Raw genomic sequence first — 14521 nt, 5'->3', positions numbered from 1 at the left:
GTGGGTTGTGGGTAGAGGGACAGAAAGGCTGTGTGCTTTGAGTCTCTATCCCTGGGGCTGACCATGGAACAGGTCATGCTCCTTGGTACATTTTGGCCCCTGCACCACCCATCACCCTGGTTCTCTGTGCAGAAGTGTGTGGCTAAAGAGGAATCGAGGCCACCTGGGAAGTGGAGGTCTCAGCCCAGTCCTGGGAAGTGAGCCCGTAGAAAGAAGAGCCACTACTAAGAAGCAGAAAGAGACCTGGGCACTTGATTCAGAAGAAGAGGACCCTGGTGACTCTGCCACTTCCAGTGGGCTCAAGCTGCTGCCCAAGAGTCCAGTTTTATATCTAGGGGGACATCTAGGGTTGGCAGGATCTTGCCTTCTCTCCCTTGGCCCTGGGGCTTGAGGCAGGAGCCTTCTACACAGGGCCCATGCACTAGACCCACCACCAATGCAGGTGCACCAAGCAGGACTCTTCTCTAAGAGGCCTTTGGCTTGGAGAAGAGCCTGGACCGAGCGGCTCCCAAGTTTTTACTTCTCTCAAAGTGCTACCCACCTGCCTATAGCACATGCATCTCTGTTGCATTAAAACTCTGTAAATAAAACTTCACACCCCAGTACTAGGCAGAATCCTAGGCGTCCCACCCCTCCCCCAAACCTGCCTTCCTGGGATGGGAGAATTTGGAAACGCTCCCTGAGCCAGTCCAGGGGAGCTTCGTTCCAGCTAGGTCTCAGCTCCCCCACCAGTGGCGGGCAGGCAGGCAGGCGGGCGGGCGGGGGGTGGGGGGTCCCCAGCGATCCGCGGGAGGTCCAGGCATGCCTGGCTGTGGGGAAATTCGGCCCCGTCAGGCATACGCGCTCACAGGAGCAGCGTGACCCAGCGGCGCCCGGGTGCTGGTACCTGGAGCTCCCCGGCGCCTGGCTTCCCTGGACTGTCGCCAGCCCTACTCCGCCTGAGGTGGTGAGGGCGGGGCGGAGCGAGGCCTTTTCTGGACTGCGGAGGAGTCATTTGGGAGGTCACTTGGCTGCTGGACTGACTGCTGCCACAGGCGCTGCTGTCCTGGCTCCCTCCGCTCACCACTCTCCGGCGCATACCCCGGCGCACCGCGCACACTCGAGCTCTCGCACCGAACCCCTGAGCCGCCGTCGCAGCCGAATTTGGGAGCATCTCCCTGTCGCTGCAGCCAGCAAGCCCCTCGATCCCCCATCAGAGAGGTCACATGAGTCCCGAGGTCACCTGCCCGTGGAGGGGCCGCCTGCCTCGCTTCCAGCCGAGGACCTGGATCGAGCCTGTGGTGGCCTCGTCCCAGGTGGCTGCCTCCCTCTACGACGCAGGGCTACTCCTCGTGGTGAAGGCGTCCTACGCCGCCGGAGGCTCCTCCAACCACAGCGCCATCCCGTCGCCCCGGGGGGCTCTAGAGGACCAACAGCAGAGAGCCATCTCCAATTTCTACATCATCTATAACCTCGTGGTGGGCCTATCGCCCCTCCTGTCCGCTTACGGGCTGGGCTGGCTCAGCGACCGCTACCACCGCAAGATCTCCATCTGCGTGTCGCTGCTGGGCTTCATGCTCTCCCGCCTCGGGCTGCTGCTCAAGGTGCTGCTGGACTGGCCAGTGGAGGTGCTATACGGGGCGGCGGCGCTGAATGGGCTGTGCGGTGGCTTCTCCGCCTTCTGGTCTGGCGTCATGGCGCTGGGATCGCTGGGCTCCTCCGAGAGCCACCGCTCCGTGCGCCTCATCCTTATTGACTTGATCCTGGGCTTGGCGGGGTTCTGCGGGAGCATGGCTTCCGGGCATCTCTTCAAGCCGATGGCTGGGCACTCTGGGCAGGGCCTGATACTGACGGCCTGCAGCGTGAGCTGTGCCTTGTTTGCTCTGCTCTACAGCCTCTTGGTGCTAAAGGTCCCTGAGTCGGTTGCCAAGCCCCGCCAGGAGCACCCCACCGTGGATACCATGTCTGGCACGGTTGGCACATATCGCACTCTGGATCCTGATCAGTTGGACAAACAGTGTGCAATGGGGCACCCTCCATCTCCCGGAAAAGCAAAACCTCATAAAACCACGATTGCCCTGCTCTTTGTGGGTGCTATCATATATGACCTGGCGGTGATTGGCACAGTGGACGTGATGCCCCTTTTTGTGCTGAGGGAGCCTCTCAGTTGGAACCAAGTTCAAGTGGGCTATGGTATGGCTGCAGGGTACACCATCTTCATCACCAGCTTCCTGGGTGTCCTGGTCTTCTCTCGCTGCTTTCGGGACACCACCATGATCATGATTGGGATGGTCTCCTTTGGGTCAGGAGCCCTCCTCTTGGCTTTTGTGAAAGAGACATATATGTTCTATATTGGTGAGTCTGGCACTCTTGGGGAGGCAGGACATTGCTGGCCCTCTGCATCATGGGGCTGACCCCAGGGACAGCATGGTCTGGGTGTCCTAGCTCAGCTCTGGGGATTGAACCTGCTACCTAGAAGGCACAAGGGACACAAGATGATGTGTCCCTGAGTTTATCTGTAGTGTATTGTTAATTATCTATATTGCAAGTGAAATGTTACCAGAGTGGTGTTCATGACTCTAGTGTACCAGGGTCATGGAGGTGTGGTCAGTAGGGGAGGCTTCAGGATGGTCTTAAACAGAGGAGATGGGGTTGGGTGTCTTCCTCCCCCAACCCCCTTTTTAAAGGGATGGAATTTCAAATGCCGAGCACGAAGGTTCACGCCTGTAATCCCAGCACTTTGGGCAGCTGGGGGGAAGGATCACTTGAGGACAGAAGTTCAAGACCAGCCTGGCCAACATGGCAAAACCTCATCTCTACCAAAAGTACAAAAATTGCCCAGGTGTGGTGTGCACCTGTAGTCCTAGCTACTCAAGAGGTTAAGGCACAAGAATCACTTGAACCCAAGAGGTTGTAGTGAGCTGAGATTGTGCCGCTGCACTCCAGCCTGGACGATAGAGTGAGACTCTGCCTGCTCCGCCCCATGCCCCCTGCTCAAAAAAAGATGGAGAGAAATTCAGGTAATTCAGCTGAAAAAGTCCCTTAATTAAAGTCATTTGTAGTCAAGTAAGGGCTTTTAAAAAATGCATACAAATACCCAATAAAATACCTTGCACGACTAATGTAATAAGTTCCCCAAGGAAGCACCATTAAGTTTCCATCTGAGAACACAGGTCAGACAACTACAAGCAGAAAGCTCTAAATTAATTCTCCAATAGAAGTTTCTAGAATGATGCAAATAGTCACTATTCATTCTGTCCAGTACAGAAGCCACTGGCTCCATGTGGCTATAGAACAGTTGAAATGTGGCTAGTGCAACTAAAGCACAGATTTATAAATTTTATGTCATTTTATTTAATTTAAATAGTTACATGGGGCTAGTGGCTATCATATCAGAAAGAACAACTCCATGCAGTTATCTAAGGCTGGCTCTTGGCTCAGGCAGGTCACACATCTCAGAAACATCTAACAAAATGGCAAGCTAGCCGCTGCTCAGTCCTCAGTTGAACAGCATAGGACAGAGTACCCTCTTCCCCTTTTGCCCACAACCTCTCTCTCTGTCTCTCTTTGGGTTTTTGTTTTGACCTCAGCTCACTGCAAGTTCCACCTCCTGGGTTCAAGCAACTCCCCTGCCTCAGCTTCCCAAGTCGTTGGGATTATAGGCATGTGCCACCACCCCCAGCTAATTTTGTATATTTAGTAGAGACAGGGTTTCACCATGTTGGTCAGGCTAGTCTCAAATTCCTGACCTCAGGTTGATCCACCCATCTCAGCCTCCCAGAGTGCTGGCTGGGATGAGAGGTGTGAGCCCCCGTGCCTGGCTCTATTTCTTTCTCTCTCTCTCTCCCTCCCCCTCCCCCCTCCCCCCCCCCCCCCCCCCCCGCCCCGCACACACACACTGCATCTCAATCATCAATAGAGCTTGAGAGCTCTGCAGTGGGTGCATTCATGGGACACGTTGCTGGAGGCAGTTTGCCAAAGCTCCTGGGACCATCTCCCAGAGATGTTCACTAATGTCAAGGACACACACTTCTCTCCTGGAAAAAAGGGGAGGGGCCTTGTGTCACTGTGGTGGCACCAGTTTCACTTCCCTAGTAATCACTTAATTCCACCAGTAAAGACAGATTTCACCCTGTCAACTGTGTCCAGCCGGCCACCTTGAAGACTGCTATGCAGCATATACAGCAGCAGCAGCAGAGCTCAGAGGGTCACAGACTGGTCAAGGGAGGGTGCTAGTGTGCCAGCAGAGAAATGACTTCTTCCAGGTCAAGCCACATTCGGATTGGGAGGAGATGGGAGTTCTAAGTGAGGCTTTTGCTAATTTCCTCCTTGGCCCAGGCTGGGCTACAGCAAGGAGTGTTCCTGTGTGATCTCTTTCAGCTCGAGCCGTCATGCTGTTTGCTCTCATCCCCATCACAACCATCCGATCAGCTATGTCCAAACTCATAAAAGGCTCCTCTTACGGTGAGTAGTGTAAGAATCTTCTGCCCAGGCTGTTTCAGAGCTGCTCAGCATGAGGCACAGACCTGCGGAAGGCACTTGAGAGAGTATCAGAAGCATCTTTGAAGACACTAGGAACACGGGTTTCCATCCAGGGCAGAGAGATTGGAGACAGGGATATGGAGTGACTCAGAAAGTCAGTCACTGAAAAGCCACAGTCCAAGAAGGATTATTTCATCCATAGGTCTTGGGAAGATTCAGCAGACAGAGGCAGGATTCCTAGCCAATTGAGCCACAAAGACTGAGAAGGGGCCAGGTGCAGTGTCTCAGGGCCTGTAATCCCAGTGCATTGGGAGGCTGAGGTGAAAGAATTGCTTGAGGCTGGGAATTCAAGACCAGCATGGGCAATATAGTGAGACCTCCATCTCTACAAAAAACTTAGAAATTAGCCAGGCATGGTGGCACATGCTTGTAGTCTCAGCTACTCAGAAGGCTGAGGCAGGAGAAATGCTTGAGCCCAGGAGTTCAGGGCTGCAGTGAGCCAGGATTGTGGCACTGCACTTCAGCCTGGGCAACAGAGTGAGACCCTGTCTCTAAAAAAAAAGAGAGAGAGAGAGAGAAAGAGTAAGAGGGAAGGTCTCCTCAGAACTCTCCAGAGACTTAGCTAATGGGGAGTGAGGCAGGGACAGCAATGCCCTCCTAAGCAACCACCGTCCCATCCACAGGAAAGGTGTTCGTCTTACTGCAGCTGTCCCTGGCTCTGAGTGGTGTGGTGACATCCACCTTGTTCAACAAGATCTATCAGCTCACCATGGACATGTTTGTGGGCTCCTGCTTTGCTATCTCCTCCGTTCTCTCCTTCCTGGCCATCATCCCAATCAGGTAGGATGGCAGCAGCGTCTGCTGCTTGGGTTGGGACCCCAGTGCTTTGGTCTAGGAATGCTGGACTTTCTCCAGCCCACCATTACCACGTTATTTATTTTCAGCATTTATGCAGTGGGTTCTGAGTAGGCTCTCTCACAAAGAAAAAACCTTCCTGTTTCCCAACACTAAACATCTGGCCATTTGGGAATTCCCCAAAATCACAAGTAAGAAGCAGGGTCCTTAGGCACTGGCTCACTTTTTGGCAGCTTTGTAATGACTAATTATACGAGTCCCACATACTTCCTTATAACTAGAGGCTGTGATTAGAAAGCCTTGTGAACCATCACAGGTCTTTTGTTCAGCTGCCTTTCAGTGAAAGCCATCAGACCTCATTTCACAGTACAGTTTCTTCCCTGTGCCCTCACAGGGCTCTGTGCTCAGTGCCACTGGAAACTCCTTGCTGCTGGACTGTGTGAGCTCCAGACAGGGCCTTGGACAGTCCCCTGGACTTTTCTGGGGGTATCGTGTCATTTGTAAAATCAGAGCCCTCAAGCATGGGAGCCAAGAGGCAGGAGGAAGACAAGAGGAATGGAGACCACTAGCCTAGGTCATCAACAAAATGGAAAGACAGCACGGAATAGTTGTCTTCAACCAGCCCTGTCCTGCAGGAATCCGGTAGGAGCCACAAATCCAAGCCATATGTGTGAGTTTAAATTTTCTAGTAGCCACATTTTAAAAAGAGAAAAGTGACAGGTAAAATTAATTTTAATATCAATAACCTATTTGATATGCAAAATATCTTCTCCACACATAATCAATTTATAAAATATATCAATGAGATATTTTGCTTCTTTTTTACACTAACTATTTGAAATCCAGTGTGTATTTTATGCCTACAGTACATCTCAATTTGGACAAATCACATTTCAAGTATTCAGTAACCACATGTGGGTTGAGGCTCCCATGCTGGACGGCACAGTTCTCTTTAGACTGTTAGACCCTTTTACCACTTCCTTCGAAGTGAGGTTCTCTCCTTCTTTTACCACTGTTTATCTCTACAGAATAAATGTATCCACAGTAAGGCACAAGGATTTGATACAGATTTGCATTTTCAAGGGACCTGCCTAGTAGTATGTGAGGCCTCTACAGATCAGTAATAATGGTATAATAGGCAGCAGAGTAGACAATAAAGGAAGGCAGGTTCAAGGGGACAGTGAAAGCCCTTTTGGAATTCTCACATCATATCATAATACACATAATCACATCTTTGCCTGAATGGGAAGTTGAGCTTCCTAAGACAGGAGCCGTCGTCAATCATTAGGGTTCTTTGCATTATTTCATAATTGTGAAAAATAAGATAGGAAGACCAAAGAGCTGAGAGAATTTATAGATCAGCAGGCATGACCAGTTCTCATTCCTAAGGTACAAACTGAGTCAGCTCTGTTTCCGAACTGTTCTACCCTGCAGGCTTTTCATGTGCTCCTGTTTTTGTGTGGGTCCTGGCTGAACGGGTTGGATTTGAGCTAGAGCCACCATGCAATGCAGACTTCTCTGGAGTCCCACTCTCTGGCCAAATGAGTAAAGGATGAGTAGTTTTTGCCCACTTAAAAGTCATCCAGTCCAATTTTATTGGCAGATGGTTAACTTAGTCTCCTTAACCTAAACAAAACCCAAAAATCAATAAAAGGAAACGAGTCTTACTAGTTCATGTAAGTAAAAAAAAAAAAAAAATCAGTAGACAAATGAAAGCAATGGGAAAAAACAAGTAAGCAATTGATTGCTTATGCAGATAAGGCACCCATTAGGTACACTGTTTCCCTCCATTGTAGACATGTAGCAATAGAGAAACACATGCAAACAAAGCCAGACTTTAAACTGACTGCTATCAGGATCCCACCCACCAGAGACTATGACTCAATTAATCTTCGGTACAGCCTGGGCATAGGAAATTTTAATAGCTCTCGCAGTGATTCAAATGTACAACCAAGATTTGGAATCTCTGGTGTAAAGGGAGTGTTTCCATTACCTTTCCCTTCTGCAAAATCACTAAAGAAATAAGATCCTGAAAAAGTTTCACAGCTAGGAGAGGCCAAGGCTGTACCATCAATCTTCAAATGAGAGCAACAGGAAAGACCAGTAAAGCTTTCGAACCACAGGAAGAAAAGTTACATTCCAATGACATAAAAACCCAGGCAGGCATGCCAGAGCAGAGGAGGACTCGGAGGGCAGAGGAGGACTCGGAGGGCAGAGGCTGGACCGGATCAGAGTCGGCATCCTCTTCCTCGATGCCAGGAGAGATCCCAGCCTGTCTGCAATTCTAGGGGGCTGTGGCTGTACCCCTTCTTGGTACCAAAGAGAGCCAATTTCATGCTACCGTAAGAACTTGCTCTCTCCTGTTTGCTCTTTGGACACAATAGGGAGATGCTGAGGAAATAATTGTGAGGCTCTGCTCATCCATAACCCTCTCCCTTCATGCCCTCCAATATACATGCACTTAACAAATGTCTCATTCTTCATTGAGAAAACAAGCCAGACGGGGTGCAGTGGCTCATGCCTGTAATCCCAGCACTTTGGGAGGCCAAGGTGGGTGGATTTCAAGACAAGTCTGGCCAATATAGTGAAACTCGTCTTTACTGAAAATACAAAAATTAGCCAGGCGTGGCAGCGTGGGCTTGTAGTCGCAGCTACTTGGGAGGCTGAGGCAGGAGAATCGCTTGAACCCAGGAGGCGGAGGTTGCAGTGAGCTGAGTTTGCGCCACTGCACTGCAGCCTGGGTGACAGAGCAAGACTCCATCTTGGAAGAAGAAAACAGAAGCCAAGCTATCACAACAGAATATCCTGGTCTTCTCTAATCCACAACCCTATTCATTTGCATCCATCTTCTTTTTTAACGATAACAGCAAACTCTTAAATAGCCCTGACCACCCAGGCACTACTTTCTTTCGTATATTTTAACTAATCTTCCCAAACAATCCTCTGTGGGAATTACTATTATTATCCCTGTTTTGCAGGTGAGGAAACAGGCTCCAAGGTTTTATATAACTTGCTAAAGGGAGGTGGCAGAGACAGGATTTGAATGAAGCCAGGCAGTCTCTCCCATCCACCTCATGCATTGCACCTGGCATCTGGGTGTGGCCTCTCCCACCTCCTTAGAAAGCTCACTCCACTGCTTCACTCTCTCCTGAATTCTTCTACCAGAACTGACATACGATCTTCCCCAGACATCCTAAAGTAAGGAGTGGCAAGAAAGCAGCCTTGCACATGGACCTGACAAGCCACCCCCCGAGGGGCGCAGTACCCATAGCTCAGGGCTCACCCCTTTTCACTGATTCAGCAAATGCTCTCTGAGTACCTGCTGGGTGCTGAGTCCATGCAGAGCATCCACAGTGTGTCCATGAGCCAGAAAGCAGAGGCTCAGGGCCTGGAGTGTAGTCGTGGACACAGACGAGAAACGAACAGCCCAGGAGCTAATGCAGTGCTGGGGGTCGGTCAGCGTGGTTGAGAAAGGAAGCCGGGGTGAGAAGGTAGAGCCCGCCCTCCGGAGACCCCTCTGTGCTGCGCCTTCTGTGATGGGTGCCCGAAACCCGTCTCAGGAGACCACGTCTCACGTGGAGCTCAAGTTCTCCTCTTCAGAGTCAAGTTCTTCCAAGGTGGGTCTGCACATGCTGCCTCACCTCCCCACATCCCATTCACTTTCTATCCACTCCAGTCTGACTCAACTGGCTGCCCCTGCTCAACCCCACCAGCGCTGCTCTCACTAAAGCAACTGATGACTTTTTAGCTGCATCAGTTGACCTGCTGCTGCCTTCATCTGACATGATTTCTCACGGCCCCTAATGCTGTTGATCACTCTCTCCTCTGGAGGTATTTGTCACATGGCTTTCAAGACATCTCATTCTTCTGTTTTTTCTCCCACTTACCTGATAGCTTCTTCTCTACAAACCTCCAATGTAGGAATTGTCTGGGATTCTGCTCTGGGCTGCCTTCCCACTTTACACTGTCTAAGCAACCTAAAGCATTTCCAAAGCTTTACATTACCATTTAAACTTCCAAAATAGGCTTCTTGATACCCTCCTAAGCCTGCTGACACTCCTGTCTTTCCAATCTCAGGGTCTCATTAAATGGCGGCACCACCTGCCCAGGGTAGAAGCCTGAGAGTCAGCAGCATCCACTCTGTCCTTCATCTCCTCCCACCTCCAATCATTCAGGCCTAATTCACTGATTCTACTTCCAAAATTTGCCTCAAACTCATGCTTCTTTTTATCTCTACTGCTACCCCCTAATCCACAGCACCTGGATGACTAAGCCTCTGAACCATTCTCCATACATCCACTCCTGTTCTCCACTCCTATCCTCTCTCCAGCAGGTGGCCAGAGCAAGGTCCTTAAAGTGTTAATCAGGTTGTATCATCACCTTCTCAACGCCCTGCACTTGGCTTTCATTGCTCTTAGGATAAAACCCAAATGTTAGGCTGGGTATAGTGGCTCACACCTATAATCCCAGCACTTTGGGAGGCTGAGGTGGGGGAATTGCTTGAGCTCAGGAGCTTAAGACCTGCCTGGGAAATATAGAGACCCCATTTCTACAAAACTTAATAAATTAGCTGGGCCTGGGGTGCATGCCTATAGTCCCAGCTATGCAGGAGGCTGATGTGGGAGGATTGCTTGAGCCCAGGAGGTGGAGGCTGCAATGAGCAAAGATCACGCCACTGTGCTCCAGCCTGGGTGACAGAGCAAGACTCTGTCTCAAAAAAGAAACAACAACAAAAAATGAATGTCATACTATGGACGACAAGGCCCTGCACAAGCTGGCCTGGCCACCCTCTCCCACCTCCTGTTCCTGCCATTGCCCACCCTCCCCAATCCTCAGCCACAGTCCCCTCCCCTCCCACTCTTCCTCCTCCACCCACACCTCTTTCCCACCCAACTAGTTGTGATCTTAACTGAAACACCATTTTCTCAAAGAGAATTTTCCTGACCCTCCTTAATCTAAATGAGACCCTTCTATTACATGCTCGCAGAGCTTCCCATATTCTCCTTTGCAGCATGCGGTGTTGATGATTTCATGATTAGCTGTTTAATATGCTTTCCCACTAGACTGAAGGCTTCCTGAGGGCAGAGACTATGGCTGTTTGGCTCTCCTTGTAGCCTCTGTGCCCACAGAACCTAGCATATAGGAAGTAATCAAAAAGCATTTGTTTAATGAATGCGTGCCCAGTCAGAGGGTGTAGCATCTCTCACAGCACTGACTTACGCTAAGTCAGCACTGCTGACCGCCCACATCCCAGAGCTGCCTGGGGCTGCCCATGAAGTCAGGTGCTGGCCATCGCCTTGTGGCTGTGCTGTAGTGGTCCACAGCAGGGGTCAAGGGTCATGTGGCCCTGTGCTGGTTCCAAGTCTTCACTCTCCACTCGCCAGCCTTGTAATACAATGAGTCTTAAGGATAGTCAGTACCCCTCCCAGTAGGGCCCTAGCACTCACAGAAGGGAAATCTGCGTATTGGGAAGTCTCTACAATGTTTCCCTTAAAAGGCTTGGATCTAAGTGCACAACCCATGTTAGCACCTCCAGGTGTTGTTCATTCATCAAGAAGTGCTGTGCTGTAGCTTAGAGCCTGAGGATTCTGGAGCTCAAGCAGGTGAGAAAGCCCAGGGCGCCAGAGCTCGAAGGACAAGCCAAAGTCACACTGATCCAGGACTTCAATTCAGACCTCCTAATTGCTGTGCATCCATTTATTAAGATAATTTTAAACAATGTCATGGATAAAGGAGCTATGGAAACATAGAAGATGAGGCAGCTAATTCTGCTTGCAATTAGCAAAGGCTTAATCTTGATCTTGAGGTACATATACATGGGAGTTCATCCCCAGGCAGAAGTGACATGGAAAGAGATTCCAGGAAAAAGAAAATGTGGAGGCAAAGGGCACAGGATGTTATGGGCAACAGAGAGAAGTTCAGTACTTGCAAGACTGGCATGAACCTGAAGTAAGAGAAGTTCCTTCGGACAATGTCTCTCCACTCAGTGCAGCATTCTGATGCCATAAATGAATAAAAAATTTTAAGTCTACCAGTGATAAAGAGATGGCCTGATGGATGGGGAGGAAAAGGCGCACCCTTTGTTACAGGACCACCAGGCTCAATTGCCCACTGCACAGTAACAGACTCTGAGACAGCGGGAGTTGCAGCAGAAAAAGTGTTTAATGATATACAGCAGCCGAACAAGGAGATGGGAGGAAACCTTAAACCCACCTCCCAGGGAGGTTTCGGGATGGGCTAGTGTAGGGATTGCTCTGATTGGTCAAGAAGTGAGGGCTGAAATCACAGGACAGGGAGATGAAGAAACTGCATTCCTGTGCTGAGTTGTTTCCTTGGTGAGGGTCTTCAGGCTAGGTTGGCACCAGCCATTCTGCTGGAATTCAGGATCTGAAAAACACCGGCTGGGTGTGGTGGCTCATATCTGTAATCCCAGCAATTTAGGAGGCTGAGGTGGGTGGATCACCTGAGGTCGGGAGTTCAAGACCAGCCTGACCAACATAGAGAAATCCTGTCTCTACTAAAAATATAAAATTAGCAGCGTGCATGCCTGTAATCCCAGCTACTCAGGAGGCTGAGGCAGGAGAATCTCTTGAACCTGAGATGCAGAGGTTGCAGTGAGCTGAGATCGCTCCATTGCACTTCAGCCTGGGCAACAAGAACAAAACTCCATGTCAAAAAAAAAAAAAATTAAAATTGAAAAACACCTTAAGCAATTCTTAAGTAAAAAGGTCCAGTATCAGAGATTCTAAGTGGTCGACATGCTCCTCCTAGTTAGCAGCTGCAGGGAAGTGGGTCACAGTGCAGCAGCACACCCTGGTCAATGCCTACCTATGATTTTGCCTATTGCCTGGCTTGTAATTCTCATTAACCCTGCGAGGGCAGTTTCACCTTTACCCCAGTCCAGCATTTTTCTTTTAACTCTCTACGGTAAATTCTTACAGCATCGTGGCCTATAAAGAAGTCCCATGATCACCAGATGGAGACATCAAAGAGAAATGAAAATGCTTCCCTCTAGGAGCTAAAAATGCCAGCCATCACCGGCCCCACAGAAGATAAAAGAAGGGACCAGGGAACTGGTAACCAAAGCAACCCACTGCCTAAGAAACCCATGTTCCAGCCGAAGTTGGCTTCAGAATGACTTGCTCTGGCTCAGTGATCCCTGGTGGATGGGGAGGGCACTTTCCTGGTGATGGAAACACATTCTCAGCTTTAAGACACCCCTATAGGCAGAGATTAGATTCTGTGACAGAAGAGCATGAACTAGAGTTCTATGCAGGCTGCACACAGCTGTCCCAGGCCCTGTGAGAGGCTTCGGACTCCAGCTACAGCGAACCTGCCCCTTTTCTTCAAGGGACTGTCTTGAGGGCTCCAAGGTATGGCTAACTAGTCACCTGAATGCTGTGCTAAAAGCCCCACGGAGAACTCAAAGCATCCATTGTCATAGTCTGAGGGGAACGTGGAAGGGATATTTTGTAAGAACTACCAAGAGTTTTGCACGAACAATGTATTTTAAATTAAAACCTTGAAAAAAGTCAGCTTTCTTTCTTGAGTTTTTCTTAGCTACAAACACTCAGGAGAGTGACAGAGCTCAGGCCCTTGGCTTCTGGGTAATTTTGTTATTACGGTTATTTACAGTGGCAAAGACCTGGAACCAACCCAAATGCTCATCACTGATAGACTGGACAAGGAAAATGTGGCACATATACACCATGGAATACTATGCAGCCATAAAAAATGATGAGTTTGTGTCCTTTGTAGGGATATAGATGAATCTGGAAACCATAATTCTCAGCAAACTGACACAAGAACAGAGAACCATCACCACATGTTCTCACTCATCGGCAGGTGTTGAACAATGAGAACACATGGACATGGGGAGGGGAGCATAACACACTAGGGTCTGTTGAGGGGACCAAAGGAGGGACAGTGGGGTGGGGTGGGGAGGTTGGGGAGGGATAACATGGGGAGAAATGCCAGATGTAGATAACAGGGGGATGTAGGTAACATTGCCATGTGTGTACCTATGCAACAATCCTGCATGGTCTAGAACCTAAAGTACAATTAAAAAAATTTTTTTTTCTTAAAAAGAAGCAAATGTCACAAGGCTTTGTCAAGGGGATATTTAGTTGAGTACTTCCAGTCAACAGTGCTTCCCAACGTGGGTGGTGTGAAGGAAGGGAGATATGTTAAGAGCCATTTTATTTGAGGTAATCATTTTGGTAACCTAATTTACTTGGATTTATGAAAGCAGACTCATCTAATAAAATCAACGTTCATAGCAGGACTGTGTGAATCATTCTTTCCCAGGTCAGATTCCATCCATGACTACAGGCATGACGTTCTTACACAGGGTAAAACGCAAGGCTAGAGAATGCATTTAAATCTCAGCATATTGGGCCTCAGAGTTTGTATCTCTAATCCTCTTGCAGGGAATGAACAAAACTCTATGATACATCTGATAAGGTCCAGGTCCCATGCAGGTGCTGAGATACAGAAAGAATAGTACGTGACCGCGTCTGCCCTAACAGAGCGTACTAACAGGCGAAGCAGACGGAATAGCAGGTAACGTTTCCTTCTACTGGGAAGGAGCTAGCACCCTTCCACTGAGTCAGGCAATGTGAGCAGAGCACATGGGATGGGAAAAATGAGTTCAAGAAGTTCAAGATCACGTTCAACCTCCCCAACCTCACTAATGTAAGGGAGCATAGAATCCAGATTTGGGAGAGAAGGGAGGACATCCCAGAAGTGACTTCTATGATAAGGCTGGAGGGTAAGTAGGAGTTACCAAGGCCAGATGTTGGGGGACATTCCAGGTAGAAGGAAGACTATGCTGGAAGGCCTGAAGGTGAAAATATATCAAAGGTTTAGGAATTCAGTGTGAAGGGAGCAAAGACGGAGGGAGGGACAGGTATTACAGAGGGACAGGTAAGATGACACTGGCGTGATAAGGAGGAATAACATAAAATATCCCTTCAAAAGAAAAAGATGTTTCTTTTCAGAGTAAATGGGGATAGCTGCCGGACAATGTTAAGCAGGAACACGGAGTGCTTATATTGGCATCTTAGAAACAGCTCCTTGGCCACGTTGAGGACAATGAATTGGTGGAAGGAGGAGTGAGCAAGGCTTGCAGAAAGGAGATGAGCTGTGAGGCCCTTGCAGTAACCAGGTGAAGGATAATGGCAGACTGATCGGCCAGGCTTGGCGG

General features: G+C 49.3%; 2 protein-coding genes across 5 annotated transcripts in view; one reads left to right on the top strand and one right to left on the bottom strand.

Annotated features, from left to right (window-relative positions):
• The window catches only part of SNX30 (sorting nexin family member 30), a 176425-nt gene that overhangs the window by 33473 nt on the left and 128431 nt on the right, over positions 1-14521 (bottom strand). The window contains exon 10 of one of the 4 annotated variants that reach the window (XM_078374496.1): positions 11374-11703. The exons of the other annotated variants lie outside the window; for them this stretch is intronic. Coding sequence (XP_078230622.1) covers positions 11697-11703 — 7 coding nt within the window. The 3' untranslated portion in view covers positions 11374-11696. Of the gene's footprint in view, positions 1-11373; positions 11704-14521 lie in introns of those variants that run through there. 4 annotated transcript variants of the gene reach the window in all.
• On the top strand, positions 1000-13231 carry SLC46A2 (solute carrier family 46 member 2). The gene is made up of 4 exons (XM_003732034.6): positions 1000-2334; positions 4360-4443; positions 5145-5301; positions 12258-13231. The coding sequence occupies exons 1-4, from the start codon at positions 1206-1208 to the stop codon at positions 12283-12285; spliced, it is 1398 nt and encodes a 465-aa protein (XP_003732082.4). The 5' UTR covers positions 1000-1205; the 3' UTR covers positions 12286-13231.

Source organism: Callithrix jacchus, chromosome 1 (genome assembly GCF_049354715.1).
Source record: "Callithrix jacchus isolate 240 chromosome 1, calJac240_pri, whole genome shotgun sequence".
Taxonomy (NCBI): Eukaryota; Metazoa; Chordata; class Mammalia; order Primates; family Cebidae; genus Callithrix; species Callithrix jacchus.
This window is presented reverse-complemented; position numbering and strand designations above follow the sequence as displayed.

Coding starts and splice junctions, on each gene's coding strand:
- SLC46A2 (XM_003732034.6), top strand. CDS start 1,206: ATGAGTCCCGAGGTCACCTGCCCGTGGAGGGGCCGCCTGCCTCGCTTC. Junction 4,444..5,144: donor CATAAAAGGCTCCTCTTACG/GTGAGTAGTGTA, acceptor TCCCATCCACAG/GAAAGGTGTTCGTCTTACTG. Junction 5,302..12,257: donor CTGGCCATCATCCCAATCAG/GTAGGATGGCAG, acceptor AAATTCTTACAG/CATCGTGGCCTATAAAGAAG.